We start from the raw sequence: 27,238 nt of genomic DNA, 5'->3' as shown, positions 1-27,238 counted from the left end.
GACCACACGAGGTGTGGGTACTGCGCGTGCGCAGGAACCAGATTCGCGTGAAGTGGAGCGTCTGCGAATGAGCCCTGCCAACAGCAGCGCCACTACAGCGGAGTGACGTCAGCGCCGCGTGTCTGTGTGTTGGGCCACTCGGCCTTGGCAGCTGGTTGGCAGCACCCCCAGTGACAGCGTCCCCGTTACGCGGCATAGACACTCTACGCAGGCTGGACCACGTCTCCGACTGGCGTGTTAAGCGTCCCATCCCACCCATCCATTGAAAGTGCTAACGAGGTGGTAACAAATGACTGCACTAAAGTCGGAGTGTCACACTGTCGCCCTCCTGGTGGTTGGTAGTAGAAGTTCCGCCCAAAAGCACGAGCAGACGCTAGTGTCCCTGCCCTCGCGGCGTCCCAACCCCTGGCTGCCGAAGCTTCCGCGAACTGTCAAGCTGGAGAACGAGCCGCAGCCGAACAAGCGTCCGCCACATTCACTGCCACTGCTGTGACACCGCCAGGGTCCTGACCGGCGTCGGCGTGCCATTTCTATGACGTTATCGGGCGAAAGTCAAAGGACCACTCTTTTTGAGGACGCGGTAAACACACCAGTCAGAGACGCGTTCCCAGGCACCATGGCAAAACGCTGCGCCCTCCGTTGTTTACGCCGGTAAACTGAGGGAGGGTAGGAGACGAGGGCTCTTGGAGATGTCAGAACGCCGAACCTCGATTGGACTGATTAGTGGGTAGACCTGAAGCTAGCTGCCTTTGTCTTCTCTGCAGTCGTGGAACGCGTTAGAACGCGGAAAGCCGGCGTCCGGCGATTGGCTTTCGCATTCGAGCGCGTTCGATGAGTGCAGTGGAGACAAAGGCTGCTAGCTTCAGGTCTACCCACTAATCACTCCAATCAGAGCTCGGCGTTCCCACCTCCCCGCGCGCTGTCGTCTCCCTCTTTCCCTCAGTTTCTCGGCTCATTATAATTCTCCCGCGGTGTCCTTGTCGCTTCGGCGCCTTGCCGCGTCCGAGTGTTTCGATCTCGCTCGAGTGTAAAGGTTTGGCACGTTGACGTTCGAAACCTACCCACGTCCAGCGCTGCTCTCTATGCATTTCCCGTCATTCGACCGACGGCACTTCTTCAGAGCTCGTGTTCAATCGCGTGTCCCGCAGTTGTGATCGCCAACGGGGCCAGCATACAGCCATATTGCTTGTTTATCTGCTCCGGAAGTTGGCCCTCCGAAGCGTTTGTGCGTTGGACGGTTTCGAGATCACCAAGGGGCGACATTCACCGGTGCCTGTAATTCATATAATATAGATGATAAGTACGTTTCGTTCTTCTTATTACCGGATTGCTTTTCGCACGCTGGCGGATCGAGTAGGCACACTGGGATAGAGATGATTGCGGCGGTTTTTGCAAGCACGTGAAGGAGATTTTTGTGTTCTCAATTTCCGGGTCTTGTGTAAGAAAGGTAACACTGGCTGTGCCTCCGAACGATTTGCATAGCGCGGTGTTCAAGAAAGCTGACAATACTTATTGGCTGCTACAGAGGATATCTATGCAGTCCGGCCATGGTCTGTGCGAAACCTTTTGTCAAGGAGACGCACCGTGGCGCTACTTTTTCGCACAGGCTTCCAATAGAAAGAAAACTAAAAACGGGGTTGCTACGGAGAAACGAATGACGAAAAAAATAAATAAAGAAGGGATAACATTAGCATTAGGTATACGGAAGCCTTGTTGGGCACAGCGCTCAGCCTTCGCCTTCCCCTAGCTCACGAAAAAGTGGCACGTACGGTATGTCCAATTTTCCACCGACTTAACCTCCCCGCATACTGTCTAGTGCCATAAAGAAAGTAATGAAAAACCGACTCTAGTATAACGACTTCTGCAATCAATTATCCTTAATCGAAGTTTTCGCCGTCATTAATAAATTCCGTTTTCTCGAACGTGCTCCTAAATTTGTGGATGTGTAGGCTTTTTTTCCTCAAGTTTTTTGTAACTAAATTGTGGAAACAAAATCTTTACAAAACAAAAACGGGCTAGGTATGACGTCAATCGATGCACGAAAGAGAAGCAAAATAGCGTGAGTAATTTTTGCTGGGATGCTACCGACTGCAACCACTGCATCACGTAATGGTTAGTTGTTTTGTGTATTATTATTTATTTTTTTGGAGTATGTGCCCCAAAAATAATGCTCTAAAATGCGCTGTGGACATTGATTAAGTAACTAAATATGAAACAACAGTGTGGAACTTCAATACGGTTGCCTTTTGTTTTTAATATATTTGATATTGTGTATTTTCACATCTGTTAGCATTGTACTCTTGTGATCTAAGACACAGTCAAACTGTATGTTAACGGTATTTTCTTCTTTCTTTCGGTGTTTTTTTTAAATAAATATTTAATTTACTTAGGGTTAAAGTCGATGGTAACGCTTCTGGACACAGTAAACACAAAAACGCAACATTCTCGCCAAACGACACATATTCTTGTAATGAGCTCAAAAATTTCATCATCGATTATAGCACGGCTGCAGGAGGACCGCCCGAACTACGAAAATCTAAAAATGTTCTCATAATACTGGAAGCTAACCTACTATAACGTACCGTAAAAATCGCGTTATTTTCTCATAAATACGTGGCATTGCTTGTTTTCTCTTCGTTTTTATCGAGAAGTTTGACGGCGTGACAAGTTTGAGTGTTGCTAATGTAATGCTGCCTTTTTCTACCGTGAGATTTCTAAGCGTTTGTTGCTCAGAAATTGTCGATTTTTTGGGGTTATGAATTTCTTATAAAAAAGTGAAAATCTTTGCCAAATTTCTAATAATACAAATAACTGTATTTATTAATGCCAAGCTGACTATGTCGTATATACTAAAATGCAACTTTTATAGATTTCTAATAGGTTTATTTCGGCTAGTTGGTTTAGGAACATCTCGAGGTAAAACAGCGCCACAGGACACAGACGAAGTAAAGGCGAGCCAGCACGCAACGCTGACTAGCAACTAAACATTTACTTTGCTCACACCCTGAATTGGGCGAAGTCAAACAAGCAGGATGCACAGAAAGAAGAAGAAAAAAAAAACACAGAGACAATCTCAGTATCATTTTGGATAGATAATACTGTGATGTGCTAACACCGCGCCAATAAGGAAATGATTTTGTTTTTCGAAAAGGCCGACGTGCATTCATGCATTCCTCATTCAATTTGGTTATTCCATAGGCTTCTATTATTTCTCAAGTCATTTCGCGAATTTTCATTTATTTAGAATTTTTTTATAGTCGGGGGTGCATCCACAATCACGGCAATGAATGTCCAGATGTAACGAAAGTGGTTTAGTGCCGTTGTATAGATGGTCCCTTAGTCGATAATTTATACGTCGTCCGGTCTGTCCGATGTCGAATTGTTTACACGAAAGGGAAATGGAATGCGCAACGCCTTCTTGTCAATAATAAAGAAAGAACCGTCTCTTCTTTGTGTAGGTGTGTTTTCTTACTTCTTTCTTAATTTTGTTTACTTTTTGACCCGATCCACACAAACGTTCAATCCGCCCCCCCCCCCCCCCCCTCAAAAAAAAAAAAAGAGAAAAGAAAAGCTGCTAGCATGGTTGGTTGAGGGACTTCTGAAAACTAGAAAAAGACCTCACCTGAATAATGTAAAAAAAACAAAAAACGTAGCCAAAACATTTAAGTCATTCCATACCTGCATGAAATATCTCAGAATTGAAAAAAAAAGAGCAATTATTAAAGTTTCCTTTACTTTTTTCTTTTGAACGTTTGTCTGACCTGTGCAAGAAAAGGTAACAAGAACGAGAGGCAAGTAAAAAAACTGTAGAAAGATGTAGAAACAGCGTTTTGTTGTTTGCAATGAAGGTGTTGGGTATTCCTATTCCCTTTTTTGTAAACCATCCTATTGGCGGTGAGATGTTTTTCTGTTGTCCTCCTGCTATGATTCCTCGTCGTGACGTCATTACTTTGTGAACAACAAGTTCAATGGTGTTTCCGTGTTTGAAATAAGCATGATGGAAGCTTGAAATTATTGCGCTCTGAAACTAACAATGCCAACACCGTCAAAATTTAAGCTCTTACATTACTTTCCGTCGATGAGAAATGCTTTGCTGAGGTCGTAGCCAGCATTCGAACAATCGAGGAAGACTGGTCACACCTGCGCTTTCGATCACTCACGTCGCCAATACCGTACAGCCCGGACGATGTATAAACGATTGACTCAAGCCGGGGTCATACTGCTTATCCATCATACAAAAAACGGTCTGCATACAGAGTCCAACGCGAGTCACCGCGAGATCCTTGCTTCGAATGCCGCATGGCAATGAGTTCGAAGACAATACTTGGCACGCGGCATTCGAACCACGGATATTCTGGTGATTCATGTTTGCAGATTGTCTTTTGTACGATGTATGAGCAGTGTGACCCCGGCTTTAATAAACATAAATATAACGTCACAAACGAATGTTGGGTCATCTTGGGATTCATTTCTGTGATTTTGGATGTGCCCCCAATTACCAAAAAATAGAAAATAATCGAAAAGAAAGGTGACAAACTGGCTCGAGAGATAATTGAATCCTATGAAACAAACAATCTGGAAAACAAATACGTAAGCATGAGCTTCGTCAGTCATTAGCGAGTCTTAGAATAGGGGGCCCCACAGCTTTGGGTGCCCCAAACAGCTCGGGGCATTGCATCGTGCATGCGCAGAAGTTCTGCGAATGCGCAGTGGGACGCCCCCAGCTGTTTGGGGCACCCAAAGCTGTGGGGCCTTCTATTCTAAAACTCGCTATTAAGACAAAGATATCCACTACGTCACTTGAGCGTGTTAAAAATCGTGTTAAAAATCCAATATATTGCTGAGATTTTATGTGTATATGTTTTTTTTTTTCTTATTTCTAGGTTCTCCGCTTACTTGGCTTTCGTCCAGGTGGCTCCGCAGAGGGTGTGAGCGAAATAAACGTTGAGTTGTTAGTCAGCGCAGTGTACTGTCTCGTCTTTACTTCTAACGTGTTCCATTGTAGTCCGAAATGATCCTTGATAGTATGTTATCTTACTTTAAGCTGGTCACAGCCTACCCAAACTGCCCCCTTCCCCAATAAATAAAAAAAGACAAGCTCCAGAAAGTTGGTAATTTAACTGGAAGCAAGTGTAATGGATCATTAAAATAATCACGGCTCCAATTAAGATTAATGACCTGGCCGCCTCGTTGGCTCTGAGTAAATGCTCCTACCTACGAATCCCCAGGTGGTGGGTTCGCATTCCGGCCGAAGTGCCCGCAATGTCACGGAGGTTTATGGCGGATAAGGTGCTGTGTTACCACGATTTCGGTTACATGTAAACAGGTCCCTAGGTGGCCGAAATGAATCATCGACCCTTCGCTGGGACGTGCCACATGTCCTTCATTAGGTCGGCACGCAAAACCGCGAAATTTGATTTTATAGTAATGATATCTTTCTTAGATATCCACCAGGAAGACGTGAGAACATTTTGCTCATAATAAAATAACATACTTTATCGCTGCTAAAGCTCTTATCGACAGGGCAAATTTGCGATATTATTAGCACGAAACAACGCGTTAGAAGTCAAATACATAATTTCTTACCCTCCAGATATTTAGGGCCATCCCGAGACCAACCCTACCGCGCGAAACCGGTCCCAAGCCCCAGAAACGGGCGGACGCGCGGCAACGGACTGCGCATAATCATCACCATAAATCTGCGGTTAATCCCCTCATTTGAAGCGTCCGCGATACAGGGGCAGACAAGCAGTCGATCCGTTATTTGTCGGGCCCCGTTAATGAAAAGCGATCGCTCCATTACCAATCGCGCTCGATTTCATCTCCCCCAACTGCCCCGCGTGTCCCAAGAAAGCAGCCGGCGGCACCTCGGCCCCGATGTTTGACGGCAAGGCGCCGACGTACGGGCCTTGCACAGTCCTTAACGGTTCGCTTCCCCTAATTTGTGGTCGTCGGTACGGGGCCACGCGCTGCCTATCGGCCCAGTCGTCGCTCCGTTGGCGAGCAAACTTTGGCCCGGCCCTGATGGGTGGAAACACTCTCGTTAGGCTATTTCGACGACGGATAGGTCAACACCGCCGGCCCAGGGGCCCGTCTGCGTCGCCCTCGATCCGGACAGCTCGTTCGATAATGTCGGAAAACAGTCTAGACGGTAGAATTAGTTCGGCGTTGCCGTTGACACGAACACGCTTTAAATATTTCTTGTTTCGTTGTGTTTCAATCTTTTGTCGTTTAGTCGACGAGTGGGGTGCAATATTGCCATCGACGACTTATACCAGCGATAGGGTCGGAGAGGAGGCTGATTGTGACGGCGTTGCTCGATTTCGCCATGGGTTTCTGACCGTTCTTAGTAAGAAATGCTGCGCTCTCCTAGAACAGGGCCGAAGTGGATTCGCCCGCGGTCTCTGTCACTCCTTGTGCAGTGACTGGGGCTTTATTGAATTGAGGTGCAGTATGCGAGAGTTAGCTCATGGGACTGCAGGGTTATTAATCAATTGGTCTTATGCGTATGACATTTTTCACTCAGATATTTTCTTCCTTTACTTTGAACCTTCTATTACGGTATTGCAGAATGAAAGCAAATAAATTCACCAGCGACATTTCAAGCTTACAATATAAATAGTTTTAATTACGCGATAGTAGCGATATCGGACAATTTTTGCGCCCTGTCAAATCTCAAACGCAGGCTCTTGTGAAGAGAAGAGCTGCGCATAAAACAATATTTTTGCTTTTTACTGCATGACTGGCATCGGTGTTGTTCTGGGAGCTTCTGCACTATGTATTTACGACGTTCTTGCTCTACAATATGTGCAAATAATTAAAAAAGAAAACAAAAAAACGGTGTCTCGCTAAAAGCACAGCCTTCCTTCTGCTGCATCACGGCGTCAGCATAAACAGACATGGCGGCGCCCATGAAACAGAGCAGACACTAGTCTATAGTGAAACGCGTTTGCAACACTGAGCATTCCACGTGCTCTAATTTGGACACTGTGCAAACAAAGGTCGGCGATGAATTCGACCGCCGTGATTGGACGGCGCAAAGTTCAAGCGCGGCGCCGACCAATCACGGATGCAGGATTCCTCGTCGACTTTATCGCCAACTGTCCAGATTAGAGCCTCAGAAACTCGTCAAACACCAAGTTCGAGCCGAAGTTGACGGAGCGCACCAATGGGACAGCCACGGCGATGACTTCGCGTTCTTGTCGCCGACGTCCAATCGGCTCGCTCCGCAAACTTTGGGCTCAAACGTTCTGTTTGACGTGTTTAGCGCCCCTGGACCCTTCTTTCCAAGTTTATCTGCCTGACTCGACCTCTTCAAATTTCCGTTTGTACCGCACTCAAAATCTGAGCCAAGCTGCTCTCCATATATATGCCAAAATGACAGACATCCCCGACGAAGGCAGCCTTACCGTAAACAATGAGCTCGGTCTCCGCTCTGTCTTGTCTGGCCGTGTTGTTCACGACGCAGTAGTACTTCCCGGCGTCCTGGGCCGCGGCTGCTCGGATGACCAGGTTGCCACCGATGAGGGAAATCCTGGGTCCCGCCGTGGGCACGGGCTCGGCCCGTCCCGAGACCTCGTCCTTGCGCAGCCACTGATACGCTGGCACGGGGAAACCCTGGGCCACGCAGGGAAGCACCACTTCGGAGTCCTCCAGGGCCGTCACTTGGCCCAGGAGGTGGGTTATGCGAGGAGGCACCATGTTGTGGGGCTCTGCAGCGAGAGACGAGGCGCGGGAAATAGTCACCACTCTGCCTCGAGGTCAGCAAATATCCTTAATATACGCTATGCGAAAACAGAAGCACAGGGATCAGACGCTGCAAGTAACACCTCAAAAATTGAATCGAAGAAAAAAAAAAGTTGCATAGGAGAATGTTTGGAAAATCTTTCCGTTCATTCGATGGCCATTGACTCGCAGATTTTATAAATCTCAAAGACCGACTTACATATAGAATGGTGCTGGTCTACGTTTTTAAGGCCGTTTTACGCAAAGAGAAAACATTTCTGTATTCAAGTTTGATTACATTTTTTTTTCCCCACGAAAAATCGGGAGGATGGGCAGGAGGAGGGGAAAAAAAAAGAGGCATCATGCCGATACAACAGCGAATATATGTCATCAGGTACGTTCTTTGGGGGCATTAAGTTTTCATTTAGCAAACTGTTTTCGCGCTTACATATTACATGCATTAGAATGGAATGGTAGGCTAGTCGGTGCAATGCTACGCAAATAAAAACGCCATATAAATTACGCGTTTTCCCCCCTTTTTTGCCCCGTTCTCTAACGCTTTTATTTTTGTAACAATTTCATGCGAATCAATAACATACGTATATAGGAACTTCAACCGTCATCGTTTTTTCTTTTTTTGAAGCTTAGAGTTTAAATAGGATAAAAACATTCTCAGCCGCTTTTGCGCATTCTGATGTCTGAAACGTCCAATAATAGCATTTCGGTATCGGTGACGACCTCCACTTCCTAGCGGTTCTCAGGGTCTCGTGGAACACCTTAAGGCCCGTTTCAGATTCCGTCTGACCGGGTCCATTGGAACGCAGCGTTCGCTGCAATCCAATCTCTAACACACACACACACACAAAAAGAAAAAAAAACTGTTTACCTCATGAACTTGAGTATGGCGAAACATCATGCTCGGCGCCACAGCGCAGCGCAAACATTTTTTTTTTGTCTAAACATATGAACAGGCTCGTCATTAGCTGCAGCGATTGGTTTTCTCACGTGCATAGCAGGGAAGTCGATGTTCCAGACTTTGTAGAGTGTACACAGTAAGTACCACATAGGGTTAATTCTTCACGTTCATTGTCTACAAAACACGCAGTATTTTTTATTCAAGTGGACACGGGATCTGGTGCAAATTATACGCCGCCATTGTTCAACCTAGCAAAGCGAAGGGGTCGGCAATGCCCAGGACACACGCCGACTTTCGGACGTTGTTAGGACGTGCTACTTCCGTCATTGCCCGAATTAGACTCGAGACGTTACCCGAATGCTCGTCAAGACGTCGATTGTCACCAGCTCAGTCCGAGTGTTCGCACGGCGCTCGTGTCTAATCTGTGCGCCGTATTTAAATACCGTAATTATGGGGTAATCCCCAGAATACCGCAAGATTGCGATACCCTTTACGACGTCGTTTTGCGAGGGAAAAATAAAGCAAAAGTTCACTTTTATCCGTCAAGGTACACAGCGACAAAGGCGTTTCTGGGCATTACTTAGGTCGCACTATAGTGCCGGTAAGTTTATTTAAAATGGGAACCGTTCCGCCCCAATTTCGTTGCGCTGCCCTTTTAACGAGCAAAAAGAGCGCCGAACCACACGCTCTCTTTTTCATCTCCGGTTCTCGCAGCCAAGACATTTCTCGAAGAAGACGCGTCGCGGCAGCGCAGCACGCTTCGAGAAACCGAGGCACGACACGAGCGCAACCAACAGACGGGTCACGCGGAGAAACGAGAGTGCATTGTCCGGAAAAACTCGACGCGACGGGCTCGCCATTACACGCTCGACTGCCTCCTGCGAATGCACCCGGGTGCGTTCCCTGTCAGTCCCACGTGGAGCGTGGCGAAAGCTTCCGGCGCTCCGAGCCAAATCTAACGCCGCGGCAGCCTGTCAAGTTACCAGCTCCGCGCCGTATCGCTAGCGGGAAGCGCAAGGTCACGGGACTCGCTTGCGGTGCCGAAATGGCTCGTGTTAGCCGTAGCATTGGCGATAAAAGCTCACGTTAAACAAAAAAAAATTTGCAAAAATTGTACAGAATAGGAGGCAAATTGCTAAGATGATATTGTGCCGGTAGGTGTGTATGTCCTCTGCTGTTGTATTGGAGGGGGGGGGGGGGGGGGGGGCAGAGGCTTGTCAAGCTCTACTGAGTTGCCGTTTGTTTCTGTCTCCCATCTCCGAGTGTAGAAAAGTAAAGACCTTCAAATTAAATTTGAAGGCCGAGCAAATCTGTTCCGACTTTCACCTCCGAACTCTTGAGGAGCAGTTTAGTGAAGATGATTGCTAGGAAAATGGCCTAATAAAAAAAAAACTTTCCTATTTTTTTTCTTTTACCTGCCGAGTGAGCTAGCAAAAATCAAATATATTTATGATTTTCTTTTGTGTGTGTGGGATAGGATAGTGCAAGAAATATATGGATGCCGGATACACACTGGGCTAGCGTGGGTCAGTACCGTAAACAACGCATTGAACTCTATCCTTCAAAATGCATATGGAGGTTTTCTGTGCTAGGCCAATAAGACTTGAGGTTCTTATAACGTTCCGTTGGAAAGCAATGAATTTGGGAGTCTGATTAATATTTATATTTCATTTGCTTATTTGTATTTTTTTCTCGCTGTTTCAAGCGTGGGTGCCAACCGGATTCATTTTTTTTTTAAAGTAAAATGGGGCTTGCTTCCTTTCACGGTGTACTTTCTACTTATTGTGACAAACAAATGAAACTAGAATTCCATTCACACTATCTTCAAGTTTTATTTTATGTCGATTTATGATGTATTTGGTGCATTCAGTTCGTCAGAAGCAAACGGGGTTCAGTTTCAAGATATATAAAATAATTATTATCTAAATTGTTTGCATATGTTGATATTACACGTGTCTGTTTTTCCCCTTATATTTGTGCCGATTTCAAGAATTGATTTCATAATCAATGTAAATATGTCACATTGAGGTCCTTTATTCATGCTGATTCACTAACAATTACGTAATACATTCTCTTTAGCTCTGTCTAAAGGTAGTTCATTAAAAACTAAAACATCCACAATTTATTTTTGCGAACCCACGTAACAACTTTGTTGACCCAAACGTGACACCAAAATTTACAGTTGTGTGTGTAACACTGAGCCTATTAACACAATTGGTACATGTCTGCATCACTCGGGTCGATTGAATAAAGGTATTTTTGCCGCTTAAAAAATGAAGGTTAATTTAAGGTTTACATCTTTGGTTCATCTGCAATGAACTCTGTAACTAGAAAACCATATCTGTCTTTAAATAAATACGTCTCTCCCGATGTATACATCAGTCGTATATGTTCGGGTATGCTAAATTGTTTTTAATACTAATAAACTTTCTTTGAATAGACAGGGCCAAAAACTAGAGGTTTTGTACCATATTTTTTTGTAAATTTAGGTTTGTCCGAGTTTCAATGCGTTTCAGCTCAAATCCCCAGAGAGAGGTGCCTTGTATCTTCGACCAAAATTACCAAATCATCCGCGTACTTTTATATGACAGTGTTCAAGGAGAGTGGGAACACCGTGACGGCAACATGTACACGCTTGATTGGTGCATCAGGCACGTATCTTCCACTCTTCTATTAGCATTGGGACACACGTAGTATATTTCGACTTACGCAATCTGCTTCGCGCAGCAGATCATACGCTTGTCTGTTTTCGTTGAGACGGAATTGCTGCGGACCTGTTTGCCCCCGGAACCGGCGCCATAAATTCGACTTTGGGTCTGAACTGAAGACGACTGCGTTTCAAGAGTCTGCAAAACGTGTTTTCTTTTTTTTGTATGTGTGTGTGTGTGTGTGTTTCGTCAGAACGAAAATGGCTTGTTGGAACGAAGAAAAAACAAACAGACGTGATAAAGATAAAGTTGCTGACAGAACTCTTTACCGTCAGAAAAGGTTCCCGACGTTCCTCGGAATCGGAAGTTAGTTTACGATGTCTGCAGTGTTTTTTCTCTGAAGTTCGACTTCCTGCAGGCGGCGGGTGCGTGTAATGATGCTGCTTTCCAGAAAGCTTCTTTCACGTTCCCACGCGTCACGAGCCGACGCGCAATGGTAACAAGAAAAAAATCAAACCTGCTGATATTAGTCGTCACTTTTGAGGCGTATATATATATATATATATATATTGTTAGGAAGAAGAAGTGGTACCGCAGAGTGGCGCGCGCTCGACGAGCATTCAGAGAGCTCGGACTGTACCCGGACGAATGTCACCCCTACTATCCATCCTGTATCTAATCATTCCTCATTAAATCACCCTATATTTGTAACCTAATATGTAACTTAATGAGTTCTCGGCGTGGCCGGTCCTCATCCCCCTACCCTCGACGCCGCTCTGTCTCGCCGTTTATTAATGCCACTGCCACATCTCCACCGTCAAACTAAACAACGCAGCCTGTCGTGACACAGGAGGTCAGGCTGCATCGCCGTCAACAGCCCCAAATCCTCCTTCTCTTGGCCCTACCACTATCGCAGTCGAAATTGGAAGAGAAAAAGTCGCAGCTTTAATAGACAGAGGTGCAGCAAAATCCTGCATTTCTAATCAATTCCGTCGCCGTTTGCACAAAGTGCTAACTCCACCATCTCCTGGACATTTCCTTCGCATGGGAAACAGTGACCACATACAACCTCTCAGTCACTGCACTATACCGGTTCAGATCGGTGGTACTTCCTACATAATTCTATTCACTGTACTCAAAAATTGTGTCGTCGACGTTATATTGAGATGGGATTTTCTTTCGGCCACTGACGCGACCATTGACTGCGCCAGCCGGGAATTGCTCTTGAACTCTTCGCCGACTACTGACACCGCCTGTGAACCTTACCCCATTTTTCTTCATGCCAGTGGTAATTACATCTTACCTCCCCTCTCGGCTACCTATATCACACTCATGCCGAACCGTCCTCTTCCATGCACCTCCGGTCTTATTGAGCCTATCGCCAGCCTTGTCACAAAGAAGCCTGTCATCATCCCCTACTGCATCGCCGACACACTTCAAGGACATGTTTCTCTCTTCATCACCAACACCTCAGTTGAACGCCAAATTGTACCCCGTTGTGCCCGCTTGGTTACACTCACTGCTCATATCTACGACAACTTCGTACCCCTTTCTGACAGTATTAACATTCAGACCTTGACAGCCCCTCCGGACGCCAACATGCACGTTGCGAAGATGATAGACGGCCGCTTATCTGACGGCCAAAAAGAAGCTTTAACCCAGCTTCTTCTTTCATATGACGACCTCTTCGATTTCGACAATCGACCCCTTGCGCAGACGTCGGAGGTCTCCCATCACATCGAAACGGGCGAAGCCTCTCCCGTTCGAAGTCGTTCCTACCGAGTTTCATCGGAAGAGCGCCAGGCCATTCACGAACACGTCACTGATATGCTTCGCAAGAAAATAATTGAACCCTCATCAAGCCCCTGGTCGTCACCTGTAGTCCTCGTAAAGAAAAAAGATGGAACCTGGCGCTTTTGCGTAGATTACCGACGCTTAAACAAAATTACTTCCAAGGACGTCTACCCTCTACCCAGAATTGACGACACTCTCGACACTCTTCAAGGATCATCCTTCTTCCCTTCAATGGATCTTCGCAGTGGCTATTGGCAGATACCCGTTGCGGATATTGACAAACCTAAAACTGCCTTCATTACCTCCGCCGGCCTCTATCAGTTTAACGTCATGCCCTTTGGTTTGTGTAATGCCCCAGCCACATTTGAAAGAATGATGGACACTGTGCTGCGTGGTCTCACCTGGAAAATATGCCTATGTTATCTAGACGATATCATAGTTTTTTCCCGCTCATTCTCTCAACACTTGGACAGGCTAAAGCACGTCCTCGACTGCTTTCGATCAGCCCACCTCCAGCTTAACTCAAAAAAATGTGTCTTTGGAGCACGCCAAATCAAGGTTTTGGGTCACATTGTCAGCGCTGACGGAATTCGCCCTGACCCATCCAAGGTACAAGCCGTTTCCGAATTTCCAGTGCCCAAACATTTGAAAGACGTGCGCGCCTTCCTCGGTCTTTGCACCTATTTTCGGAAATTCATACCCGGATTCGCCCACATCGCTGAACCCCTGAACTCACTTCTCCGTAACAATGCAACCTTCCAATGGAGTCGCGAACAGCACGATGCCTACCAAGCCCTCAAGACTGCCTTGACGACCGTTCCAGTTCTTGATCATTTCGTCCCAGGCGCCGACACGGAGATCCGCACAGATGCCAGCGGCCACGACATCGGCGCTGTGTTGACCCAGAACGTCTCCGGTGTCCATCGTGTGATTGCCTATGCAAGTCGTACGCTTACAAAATGCGAGCGAAACTACAGTATAACAGAACGCGAGTGTCTGCCTGCTGTTTGGGCAATTTCAAAATTCCGTCCTTATCTCTATGGCAAACACTTCACTATCGTCACTGATCACCATGCGTTATGCTGGCTAACAACGTTAAAAGACCCTTCCGGACGTCTTGGACGCTGGTCCTTGAAGTTACAAGACTACGCATTTACTGTGCACTACAAATCTGGCAAAAGATACCTCGACGCGGACAGTCTTTCAAGATGCCCACTTCCCCCTGCGTCGCAACGTACACCTTCCGCAGACCCCGACACAACAACGGCCGTCTTAGACTACATCGACATTGCTGCCGCACAACAGTCTGATCCTTCCTTACACCCCATCATTCACCACCTACAGGGCTTATATCAGAACCCTCCTGCGCAAATTCTACGCCGTGCCCGTCTATTCCAACTCAGGAATGGAGTCCTCTATAGGCGGAACTATGACGTCCACGGACGCGCTTGGCTTTTGGTTATCCCCCGACAACTACAAAAAGATGTCATTCAAGCTAACCATGACGACGCAACAGCCGGACATCTCGGATTTGCCAAAACGTACTTCCGCATACGGAGTCGTTACTTCTGGACGGGCATGACCCGCACCATCAACAAATATGTTCGGGCGTGTCACGACTGCCAGACGAAGAAAAGACCTACCACCAGGCTTTCTGGTAGACTCCAACCGATTCCGCAACCATACCAACCATTCCAGCGTATAGGAATCGACTTTCTCGGTCCTTTTCCTCTGTCGACAAGCGGGAACAGGTGGATCATTGTAGCTATTGATCATTTGACACGCTATGCTGAGACAACTTCTGTACCCGCCGCCAACGCCGATGAAGTTGCTAATTTTTTTCTGCACTCCATTCTCTTGCGTCATGGAGCTCCCCAGTTTATAATTAGTGATCGTGGCGCTCCCTTTCTCTCTCAAGTCCTTGAAGACGTCTTTCGGCTTTCTTCCGCAGTCCACAAAGTCACAAGCGCCTACCATCCCCAAACAAATGGACTGACCGAGCGCTTGAACCACACACTTGCCGACATGGTTTCAATGTATGTTGCTGACCATCATATCAACTGGGACATCATTCTTTCCTACGTAACATATGCATATAATCCGGCACGGCAGTCTACAACCGGCTACTCTCCATACTACCTCCTCTATGCCCGCGAACCCTTCACACCTCTTGATACCATTTTGCCCTACACACCTGACACCTTGGTTCAGCCGTCCGCAGCAGAGATCACATCCAGAGCAGAGGACGCTCGCCAACTCGCTCGCATGCACACCCAGGAATCGCAGCAGCACCAGAAGCTACGTTACGATGCATATCATCTGCCTACCACCTACGACATCGGTGACGAAGTTCTCTTGTGGACTCCCTTGCGCGCACCCGGCAAGTCTCAAAAACTCCTCAAGCAATTCGTCGGCCCGTTCCGTGTCGTCCGTCAACTTTCTTTCAACAACTACGAAGTTGCGCCTGTTACCCCGCCCCTTGACCATCGTTCAAGATCTTGTGACGTGGTCCACATAAGCCGTATGAAACCTTACTATCGTCGTGATACGTAAGCCTCTCAAACGCACCAGATGACCGGTGCTTGCACCGACGGGGCGAATATTGTTAGGAAGAAGTGGTACCGCAGAGTGGCGCGCGCTCGACGAGCATTCAGAGAGCTCGGACTGTTCCCGGACGAATGTCACCCCTACTATCCATCCTGTATCTAATCATTCCTCATTAAATCACCCTATATTTGTAACCTAATAATATATATAATATTCAATAGAATCAGCAATTACTTTGGAATCAATAATGAGCGCAGACGTTTCGATAACGTTAATTTTCGCAATTCGCCTCATTCGCCTAATGGTTATTACCGTAAGATGGAAACACCTTAGGATATTTTACAGATGTCCACGCAGACAAAGAGGCACTAGAGAGTGTGCCTTTTGTGTTCTGGCTTTTTTTTTTCTCGTGCTGGGGGCAAGATGTTTCGGTGAATTCCTACTTGCGTCATGCTTGTGACATTATACGATTTCTGAATTGAATGCCTCTACTAATCCGAAAAGAACAATTTCTTAGAGGTACGCTCTCACATCATGGGATAATGCGTTGAAGAAATCTCTAGACCATCACTGATCCCCCTACAAGACGTTCAATGCAGGGAACATGCCAACAATTTGCCGGAATTTTGTTTTGCATACAGCGCCAGAAAGGAAGTTCCAAAACAAACGACTTTTCATTTAATACGTGGCCGCATGCACCTGAAGGGTTCGATCGTTTCCTTAAAATTTTTCACGTACGAAAGCACTGTTTTAGCCTTGCTGCTAAATTGTGAGCTTTTATAATGCTTCCGTCCGCACTTCAACACTTAGCATGACGTAAGCACGGGAAGCGTCATGCTTAGTACCACAACTCACAAAGATTTTTTTAGGTATAGACCTATTTACAGTCTCCCCATTTCTTGAGATCTCTCTGTTTATTTTGCGTCCATTGACTTCCACAAGTTTCTTGCGGGAAAGTAGACGCTAGATTCATTAGGGTGTGAAAGAAAACGACCGGTTAGCATCGCAGTTGTTTTTCACGGATGATTAGTAACGTATAGGTGACAACCGGAAAATTACGAATCAAATGCGTTGCAACATACGAGCTGCATGAGAGACTTCCTTTAAACAACGATCGATGCTCGGTTCAGTCTCTCTTTTCCCGAACTCGCATTACGCATTCTGCAGATATTTCTTTTTGTGGGTGGAACAATTCCCCCCAAAAAACCCGGACGAATACCGCTGTCTTTTAGCTGGTAATTAATGGTGGTCGTGTAGTGTGTTCTCGTTATTTTATGATGGATTCATTGCCCTGATCACGTGCTTATACCATCGGTACCTCCAGCATTCAACAGAGTACGTCTAATTAGAAGCGTTGAACGTCTTGACATGCAGCATGTTCTAATGCCATGCTATGCTGAAATTGCTGCCTATAATAGCGTCGTTCTTTTTTTATATATATATATAACGCAGCAACGCAATTTATTTTTTATTTTTCTATTTTTAGATTTATAGGCACATTTTGCTTTACCGCACTTATATTGCAACGCAGTATAATGATACCAAAGCTCCCTTAAAAAAAAAAAAAAAAAAAACATGAGACGGATGATTCTTACCTTTTTCCTTGTTTTTTTTTTTGTTTTTTTTCGTGCAAAGAAGAGCACGAACAAGGTTTCGAACTCAAGATCGAATTCCCAACTTCCCTTTTACCAGATTTCTACGCGCTTTTCCTTCGCCTATATTTCGATCTACCGTGCGAAAGGTAGCTCTCGCAAGAATTTTCGGTTTATTGATTTGAAAGTTGGCCGTGCAACAGTTTCTTTCCTTCGTACTATTCTTATTACCGTTCACCTTTTTTTCAGCGGCATAAAAGTAGGCATCGCATTTTTTTTATTCTTACATTAACTTTTTCAATCTTTTTTTTTCTTCTCCCGTCATCACAATGATGATGTACTTGCTTTTGAGTGTGAATGCTTTCTCTTGTGATGAGGGGTTAGCGGCTAACGCTGGAGCCGTTCCCTCATAAATCCCCGGCCTTCGTTCGCTAATGACTACCCTTCGGGCATTTTTTTTTTCCCCTCCCGACCCGAAACCAGCGATAGAAAAATTTGGACTTTTAACCCATGGACAGCCGCCGCCACGCATTCATTCTGCCCAACTTTCCTTTGCTCATACTTTGCCTTCGCTCGTTGTAGCTGATTAGCGCTCAGCAACGAGACTTGTTCGGCCGCTGTTTAGTGCCGTTATCTTCCGTTTTACTGATTACTATCGTGTTTTGGTTGTCGTTTTTCTTTTTTCTCCTGACCCCTGCAACCAGGTCTGAGCCTCCCGCTCCCTTCATCCGTAATGTGCAACGTTACCGACCTTCCTTTTTTTAAAATCTATATATGTTTTTTTTGTTTTGTTTTTTTCGGGGGGGGGGGGGGGGGGATTCGTTGTCGTAATATTTTTGGGCCGGTGCTCGAAGATGTGTGGAGAGCGGCGAGCCTTGTTGAAACTGCGACGTGACTCTAAGCTGTCATGCTGGATTAGGGTCGAAGCACGCGTCCTCGGATTAACGCTAATAACCCCATGTCGTACGGACCATCTTTCCGATGAACGCTCGAAAGCTCGTTGCTGCGCGAACATCACGTTCCGGAACGGTGCTTCGCGAATTCAAAATAAATATTATTAAAAAAAAGAAAAAGAAACAAAGACCAGAGGTCATGAAATTCACGTGGCGAGACCAGGTTTAGGGAGTTATGGCTTGCAGTGCCAAATATGTTTTGCTTTCTTTTACTTTTTGGCTGTAAATAAATAAAGTAAATATCGCGTTTCATTTCGTGTTCGATTCGGACAACAAAATATAGTGACACTGATGTGCTAGGCTCGGCAAGCTGGCTATCACGAGCGCCAGCTTCTGCCAGCGCTCGTGGCTTGGGAGCCAGGGAATTGAAAAGAAAAGGGAAGAAGTTGACTCTAGCCACTGCTCTGGTTCGGACGCCTGCATTATTCTTCCGGCATTTAAAAAACATCGCTCACAATTAAAAAAAAAAAGAAAAAGAACGTTTTATTGGCGACGTGCGCGATCGAAAGCGTCGCTGTGGTCGCGAAAGCGTCGCTGACTATGACGTCAACAAAGGATTTCTCATCGACGGAAATAAGAGCAATGTATTAACTTCAATTTTGACGGGGTTGGCAAAGTTGGTTTCAGAGCGCTATGATTTCAAACTTCCAACAAGCTCATTACGAACACCACCGAACTTGTTGTTCGCAAGGTCATGACGTCACGAGAGGAAACCAAGCGAGGGCGCCACCGTAATATCTGACCGCTAATAGCAGCTGACAAGACAATAAACCGATCTCACCAAGCGTTCGGAGCATGCTCGAGGCAGCCATAACTTTAGTTTACAGGAGGCAATCGGCAGTGCACGAGACTGTTCGTGCCCTGCACGGGCAGAGCCCCAGCGAGGTTCTCGCACGTGCAGAAAGACTAAAGTTCCCTCGATACATTGCGGCAGCGGTGGCGTAGTCAATCTGGCTGGTGAGATCGGTCTATTAGATCAGTGACCTGCTGTTACGCGTACCGAATGTCCAACAAATAGAACGTTAACGTGGCACAAGCTTGACGGGATTTTCGTAAATTGCTTTGTTGTGAAAGTAAGGACGTAATTAGGAATTAATGGATAATCATAACTACAGATGATCTGAAATTTGACTTTGTCGCAAATTACCGCAGGAGCCAAACCTTTCATTTATCAGTCAATTAAGAAGAGGAAGGGAAATAGCAAATATTGTTCTTCCTTCAAACGATTATGGTAAGTTAAGACTCATTTTACACAGCGTTCATCGCACTTTATTTTAACAAGGACCAATATGGTCGAATAGATTTTTTTTAACAAATGAACGCCTAAAAAAAAACTGTGAGAAAAATGTTATTCCTTTCACAAAGTGTAGTGCCAAAAGACACTTTCGTTCTATGTCAGTTGAAACTATCCCTTTTCCAGGGACGATTTTACATGAAGTATCGGATCCTAACATAGTCATCTGAACTCTGTTACATGATAACTTGTCGAGCTGTGGAGTCTAGGGCCCCGCGACCCCATAAGAGCGTCGGAGCGAGGCATGTGACCCGACGTCACGGGAGCATTTGTGTCACCACGCCAAATGCGAGGCGCCAGGCCCGGAGGAACCGGCTGTCGTCTGCTAGCCAAGAGTCGTCTGCTCTGAAACCAAACAACTTCGGGTGAACGTCCACCGCAGTAACACATCCGTCCGCTCGAATAGCGAGCACTTTGGGAACAGTTCACGAGACAGCCATACGCTCAATTGAGCCGCGAATTTGTGACGGGAGCTATGCCAGAGGCACAGTGCGGTGTTTTGAGCAAAAATGGCCGATTCCACGGTTGCGAACGCCGGCGATTGCCAACGGCCATGACGCTACACGGCAAAAAAAAAAAAAAAATCGGGAGCGGATACGCATATGTGGCGTCACTTTTTTGGGTTTAAATGTAATTGGAAAGCATAAATTCGTGATTATTTATTCTTTATTCTTCATATCTTCTCCTTCGACATGGAATCGCGCGAGTTCAGTTCAAGTTCAAGCAGGTCAAAATGAATAAATCTTAGCGTACGCAAAAAAAAAGTAGACGGATGAATATTTTTTTTAATGAAGGTCGTCTTTCTCGGTTTTTCATGCACGTTTTCGATTATTTTGTTTTTTTTCATTAAGTTTTCAGCAACATAAATTGTCGACAAAAAATGAAAACTCCGCATATAATTAAAATAGACTGCCCCTGTACACGACAAACCTAGTAATTTGGATTGTAAGAATAAATTGCACCGCGGATTATGCACTAAAGGAAAAGCGGAGAACCAACCAGCCTAATGATCATTCATCCTTCATTTCCAAGAGCTCGAGCGGTTTCTGCAAGGTTATTCTCTCCATGATTGAGATCCTCAGGCTAGAGCAGGTGCAGCAGTGCAATTATGATTTCCATAGTGAAGTAAAGCATTTACCTAAAATGGCAGTTTTTTTTGCGATGAACAAAGGGGGGGGGGGGGGGGGAATAGGGGGAAGGAGGGGGGGAAAGAGGGGGAGCCAGATACACAGTTAAAAGTATCTTAATAGTGAGGATGTTTTTGTAGTTTCTCCCCTCAAAGACACTGCATCTCCTGCAATTCGGGAGTTATGCCCCAAGTGATTGGTTAGTTATATTATTTGATCATGCAACGGGCGCAGAAATCCAAGGTGGACCCCTTCTCCTCCCCGTTTATTCGAACGATCATGTTGGAGGACCGCCAATGATAACCAATAGGAACGCCGAAAAAGTGAAATACGAAGCGAGATGCGTCACCATCATAAACCGCGCCCCGCGTTTCTGAAGTTGTCAGAGGCTATATATAGCTCGTCTAAACTCCCCAGCCCGTCAATGCGACGTTTCCGCTTCGGCGAAAACGAGGAATTTTCAGCGCAGGCAGATTCTGGAACCGAAAGCGAGTCCCCGAGCCTGGTAGAAGCCGTTCTTCACCCCACGTCGCCGATGCTCCCCACACGACCTCGACATCGCGTCCTTCTTTGCTCGCCTTCCTGCGGCCTAATACCGGCAATTTGGACTTTGCCGCCGGGGCCGTTTGAAACTCGGCGGCGGCCTTTTTATGTGTCCTCGTAAATCACCGAGCCAGCGCGGCGCAGCGTATCATAGGCAATTTCGGACGTAGGTGGGGAGACAGGGCGGGGCCCATTCTTCGTGAAATTCGTATTGCAATTTCTGCCTCACTCAAGTTCTTTCGACAGCAAGAACGCAGTGCATATCTACATTACTTTTTTTTGCGTTTGAACATCGTTTGTTTTATTTGTATGTTTGCGCGGAAGGCGGTGTGGGTGTACTGTTTTTTTTTTTTTATTTATGTGGGCTCGAGCCGTAGTGAATAGTGTTGCGGTGTACCCGCTGTCTCCGCTGGTTCTAACCTCGCTATTTCACGTCATCCTGCCCGGAAAACCGCATGTGTCGTAATGACGCTTTTGTTCGAAGAAAAGTCGCGAAGAGAACGATTGAAAAGTAAAAGAAAAAGGGGAACGAGGATGGCTACAAAACTTTTTGTGGTGCGTTCCATCGTGTACTGAGAAACTTCGACCATATGTATTTGTAATAAACCGCGAGCGCCTTTCATTGTTTATCCTTCTCTCTTGAGGATATAATTTTCGTTGCGTTTTGCGGGCTCGAGCTTTTGTATTATAAGGACGTGTATATTGTCTTTTGTTCGTGTTGTCTGAAATGTCTCTGCTGCTTTCCTGCCACACCGGGTAGGGCCTCGTCAAGGTGCAAGCCATGCATCTTCTTATCTTTTCTCCTTTTGTATATAAAGACAAATAAAAATATTATCTCAACATCAGAATATATGTTCAAGTGAATGTACTGCCAAAGATAACTGCTGGGGAGAGCTAGCATGATATATAATTTGGCAGGATGGGAAGATAGCAATGTTATTTAATTTTACGTTCAGTTCTCGTCTTCGTTAAATAAAAACAAGATATAACCCTTTCACCAGATCACAAAACAAGTTTTATCTTGGCTAAATTTAAATGGGAAGAAAATGTTTGCAATTTGGATTTACTTTCTTCCACTTTAGGCTTAAAGCGGATTCTTTTTCGCAAACTTCGCATATTTATGATCTCCCAGCGCACTGAGATAGATATAAAAGGAAAAAGATTGCGTTATAACTATTGATATGATTTTTACCTTGTCTATCTGAGAACATTAAATGACTCATATAAAATAAAGCAAAAAAAAAGTTACACAAACCTGAGATTTAAAAAGCCGTCATAATTAAAGTGCACAATAAGAAGCAAGTACAAATTTGTAGCCGTAACTAGAATTAGTAAAATTCAAACTGATTACTGCACGTGTATCACTTTATCGTATAAAAAATTGAATGTCTTCGGTCTTTGGTAAGGCTACCCAAACTTCTCGAAATTGGCACAGTAAAAACAACGAAAAAGGAACTTGTTTATTCGTCACTAATTTAAGTATGAATTAAAGACAAGAAGTCTTCGGAATCTACCCGAAGAAGTCGTTGCCATTACCTTGCAAGCCGAGCTAGGGCATTTGAGAAAAGTACGCTTTTTAGTTCGCACGCCTCCCAAGCAAAATAACAATAAGCATTTTAAGTTGACTTTTACCTAAATTGCACTACAACAATGTGAGCGTTTCAAGTGATTGAAATGACTAGACTTAACACAGAAATACGAGACATTATAAAATTGATTATGTACAAATTGCATCACAGTTAATAAAAAAAAAGGAGATCACCGGTCACCTCTTTTGTTATTTCTGACTTAATACAAACTCTCATAAAAACAACTGCTCCGGCAGAAGTTTCTCATTCGCGGCTCTCACCCAAATGGTAAGATGTGGCGCTGGTCATTTTCCCGATTAAGCCAAATGCGAGAAAAGCCCAAGCGTCGTGTTTGCCCTAGCAAGGCCTTGTAGTGCACCCGGTTTGCTTTGGCATGACCTTTGGAACACCAATGAAACTGTAGAAACGCAGTGTCATGCTGCTTTGTATGGCTTGCTATCTTGTTACTCTTTTGTTATTCGTGTTGTGTTCTTTCGTAATAAAAGCTGATCCCACCCGTTGTGTATAAATATACGAACACCCCAAATAAACAGAGTCGTTCAACCGCAACCAGACGTCTGTTTTGCTAGCGACGGGCTCGAGGCCACGTCGTAAGAGTGGCGACGAGTAAAGACGCATGCACGTCAAAAGATGAGTATTCAGTAAAGGTGATGAAAGAGAGAATACCCTCGCAAGGGTGGCCGACGATTAACCATCAGCTGCCACACTTCGACGACGAACAAGATACGTGAAACGCCTACATAGTGAAAGTCGAAGCATATTTTGAAGCAAATATGAATGCGGATGGAAAACAAAGGGCTCTGTTGGTGACAGCTTCTGGAACGAGGAATCATACAAGTTTTCTGTTGAAGAGTAGCGTCCAGGAAGCCCAATTCTTTAACGGATGTTGCGGTCAAAAAGTCAAATTTGGGGGTTTTACGTGCCAAACCTACGACGGGCATCTGGCACGCCACAGCGGAGGACTGAGGATTAATTTCGACCACCTGGGGATCTTTTGACGTGCAACCGAAAGCTCGGTTACACGGCGGCTTCTCCGCAATAAGCCTCCGTCAGATTGCGGGAGGATGTTGCGGTGCGTCGACGTCTATTGTGCAGACGTTGACGCGCAGCGGATGTCGCGAAAGAGGGGACCACCCGAGATTCACAGGCTCAAGGTTCAGTAAACCAAACTTCGTTCACCGCCAAGAGAACGTCGCATTCATCGTCTGAATGTGATCGCTGCGGTTATGCTAACCACAATAGCGAAAACTGCAAATGGAATACGGCAAAATGCTTCCAGTGTGGCAAGCAACTGCATATGGTCCTCATGTGTCGTAAAGCCAAGAGCGGCAGGGAACAAAACAGCAAGTTAAGTAAAGAAGGCAAGACGTTTGCGGTAACGGGACACTCGTAAGAGGACAGCAGCGGCAACCTGACTACGCAAATTTTGAATTTAATGACTCAGAAGGTGAGGAAGTTTCTACCTACCGTTTTGGGCATGTTCAAATGGGATGGCGATGATATAGTCATGCAAATCGGCACAAAAGCATCGGTGTGAGTCTTCGCGAAAGAAATATACGAACGGCATCGCGGAAGCTGTGCAAAGGTGCAAAAGTCCCAACTGAAGCGAGAGTTGCTACATGGGCTAGATTCCAATACTTCTAGCGCTGACAATGCAAGTGTCCTACCTGTTAACGTAGGTGAATGGTACGATGATTGTCGTACACTGCCAAGGACCATATTTGTGCGGAAGATACTTGCTTCAATAGTTGAATCAACGGGAAATGTCAGTTTTGAGTTGGACAGCGAAACCGCAGTAAACCCACCAGCCAGCATCAAAGTCTGCACAGTGTCCTGAGCGAGTACAAGGACGTATTTTCCCCTGAGCTCACACTTCATGAAGAAACACTGGTTCATCTGTACCTCAAGAAGGGAGCAAACCCAAAGATTTGCAAGGCAAACTTCATTCCGCTTGCATTCCGAGATAAGGTGTCCCAAGAGCTGAACAGGCTGGAACTGGTCGGAGTAATTTCACCGGTAACTCACGCTTATTGAGCCGCGCCCATGGTTCCCGTTAAAAAAAAAAAAAAAAAAATAGAGACCGCACACATTTGTTGGGATTTTAAGGTGACCCCAAATCTTATTTGCGAAGTTCAGAACCACCCGCTTCCAGTGATAACGGACATGTTTGCATGTTTGAATGGTGGTGAGCGCTTCAGAACGCTGGGCTTGCGCGACGACTATAATCAAGTGCCACTGGATGATGAGTCACGCAAACTGACTGTTATTAACAATCATCGTAATCTCTTCTGCTATAACCGGTTACCATTTGGGATATCTTCGGCACCGGCTATTTTTTAGCGCAAGATAGAGTGCGTCTTGCAAGGTCTCCCAGGTGTGCAGGCCTACTTAGATGATGTGATACTTTCTGAGAAAAATGCAAAAACGACGAAACAAAACTCAACTGTTTTTTGCTCTTTTGCAGCGCTTCAGAGAGCACGGGGTGAAGCTGCGTTAGGGCAAGTGCCAATTCTGGAAAACATCGTTCACCGAACTTGGCCATCAGATTGACTCGAAGGAACTGCATCTCAGGGAAAAGAATCTAGAAGAATCGCTCGCGCCCCTTGCCCGAAGAACGTAAGTGAGCTACGCTCATTTATCCGCATGCTGACTTTCTACAGCAGATTCCTTCCATGGATGACATATTTTCCGTCTCCGTCGTACCAACTACTAGAAAAAGGTTCCCGTTGAGTTTGGACTTCAGAACAGGAGAAGGCGTTTCGCTGGACGAGGGGAGCGCTAACGACTGGAAATGTTCTGGCTCATTTTGACCATGCGAAATAGCTGCGTCTGGAACGTTATGCATCGCCATACGGAATTGGCGCCTTAGTGTTTTACCGCGTAGGCAAGGCGGAGAGACCTATCGGATTCCGTTCCCGAATATCATCTGCGGCGGAAAAAAGCGAACTACTCCCAGCTTGAAGGCGAAGCGCTCGCACTTTCTTCGGCTTCACTAAATTCTGTGATTATCTTTTGGACAGAGAATTCACATCGGTCACCGACAAGGGGCCCTAATCTGGACACTTTTCGAAAAAAAGTAGGCGAGAAATCAGGCTGCCGTGTTTGGAAAATGGCCGCACTTGACCATGGCGCCGCCCAATCATAGCCGCGAGATTTCTCGACAACTTTTTCGCCAAGTGTTCAGATTAGTACCCAAGCAGCCGCTACCGGTTCTGCTGAAGCCAGGCCGACACATCCCCGCCATAGTGGCTGCAGGCATACAGCTTTGGGCCCTGCTACTTGGAGGCTACCGGTGCCAGCTCGACTACAAGCTTGGCAAGCTGATGGTCAACGCCAACGCCGAATAAGTCGACCCATGCCCGAGGAATCGAGCCAAACAATTAAGTTCCCGGAGTATGTCCTTTTGTTGCAAAACCTCGAGTGAACTGTTACCGCCAGAAAGCTGAGGGAGATGACGGCTGAAGACCACCTGCTGTCGAACGCTAAAAGCTACGTCAAAAAGGGATGGCTTAAAAGTTTAACCAACTTGGAACATGGTTTAAAAAACCCCGAGACTGCGGGTAAACGACACAACACTAAAAAGTCTCTATTTTAGAGACTTTTTAGTGTTGTGTCGTTTACCCGCAGTCTCGGGGTTGTTTCAACCATGTGCAATGTACACCAGCTCGTTTGCGCCCTTACTTTTTGTTCATCAACTTGGAAGTTGGCCAGTAACCTTTTTATGACAGGAAGTTCGAGCTCTTAGTTGCGCAGGACATGGTGTACGGGGGCATCGCGTCGTGATTCCAGAAGCAGGGAGGAACCGAAAATTGAATTTACTTCACGAGACACATTAAGGCGCGTCCTCAATGAAAACTGTGGCACGATCATAGTTTTGGTGGCCTGGCCTCAACAGGCCAATCGAAGACAATGCAATGTGCAGAGACTGTGTTGAGGCGCTTCCAATGCCAACCGCAAATGAACCAATGAATTGACCAAAAACAATAAAAAAGTGGTCAAGCGTACGCATGGACTTTGCGGTCTTCTTAAGGAAAAGATGATGTTCATGGTTGTGGATTCACATAGCAAATGAATCAAAGCAGGGCCACTGACGTAAGCAACAACGCAGTTTACGATAGCGACATTACGCGGGTTGTTCAGTCATTTTGGGCTTCTCCGTACGTTGGTATCTAATATCGGCACGCCATTCACAAGTTAGCAGTTCAAGAAGTCTGTTAAGAATAACAACATGACGCACCTTAGGACGGCCCCTTTCCATCCACAATTCAATGGCCTTGCCGAGGGGGCCGTGCGCATTGTTAAACACGGTCTTAAAAACATGCACGGTGGCAGGAGAGGAACTAACCTGGCTCGACCTTTGTTCAATTACAGAAGAACTTCTCAAGCCTCCGGGAGATCACAATCAAAAGTTATGTTGGGGTATCAAATCCTTTCGTGGATAGATACCTGTTTTTCACCTACCCCTCTGGACAAACAGCAGGAAGAACCTACTTGGAACTTTGCACCCGGA

The 27,238-nt window shown here is 45.8% G+C and overlaps 1 protein-coding gene across 1 annotated transcript in view; it reads right to left on the bottom strand.

Moving 5' to 3' along the window:
• The window catches only part of LOC8040188 (Down syndrome cell adhesion molecule-like protein Dscam2), a 292,425-nt gene that overhangs the window by 107,689 nt on the left and 157,498 nt on the right, over nt 1-27,238 (bottom strand). Inside the window, exon 5 of the mRNA XM_042286468.1 lies at nt 7,410-7,712. Coding sequence (XP_042142402.1) covers nt 7,410-7,712 — 303 coding nt within the window. The remainder of the gene's footprint in view (nt 1-7,409; nt 7,713-27,238) is intronic.

The sequence above is a fragment of the Ixodes scapularis genome, unplaced genomic scaffold, assembly GCF_016920785.2.
Source record: "Ixodes scapularis isolate PalLabHiFi unplaced genomic scaffold, ASM1692078v2 PGA_scaffold7__128_contigs__length_106722199, whole genome shotgun sequence".
NCBI classification, from domain to species: domain Eukaryota; kingdom Metazoa; phylum Arthropoda; class Arachnida; order Ixodida; family Ixodidae; genus Ixodes; species Ixodes scapularis.
Note: the sequence above shows the minus strand (reverse complement) of the source record. Positions and strands in the feature narration are given on the sequence as shown.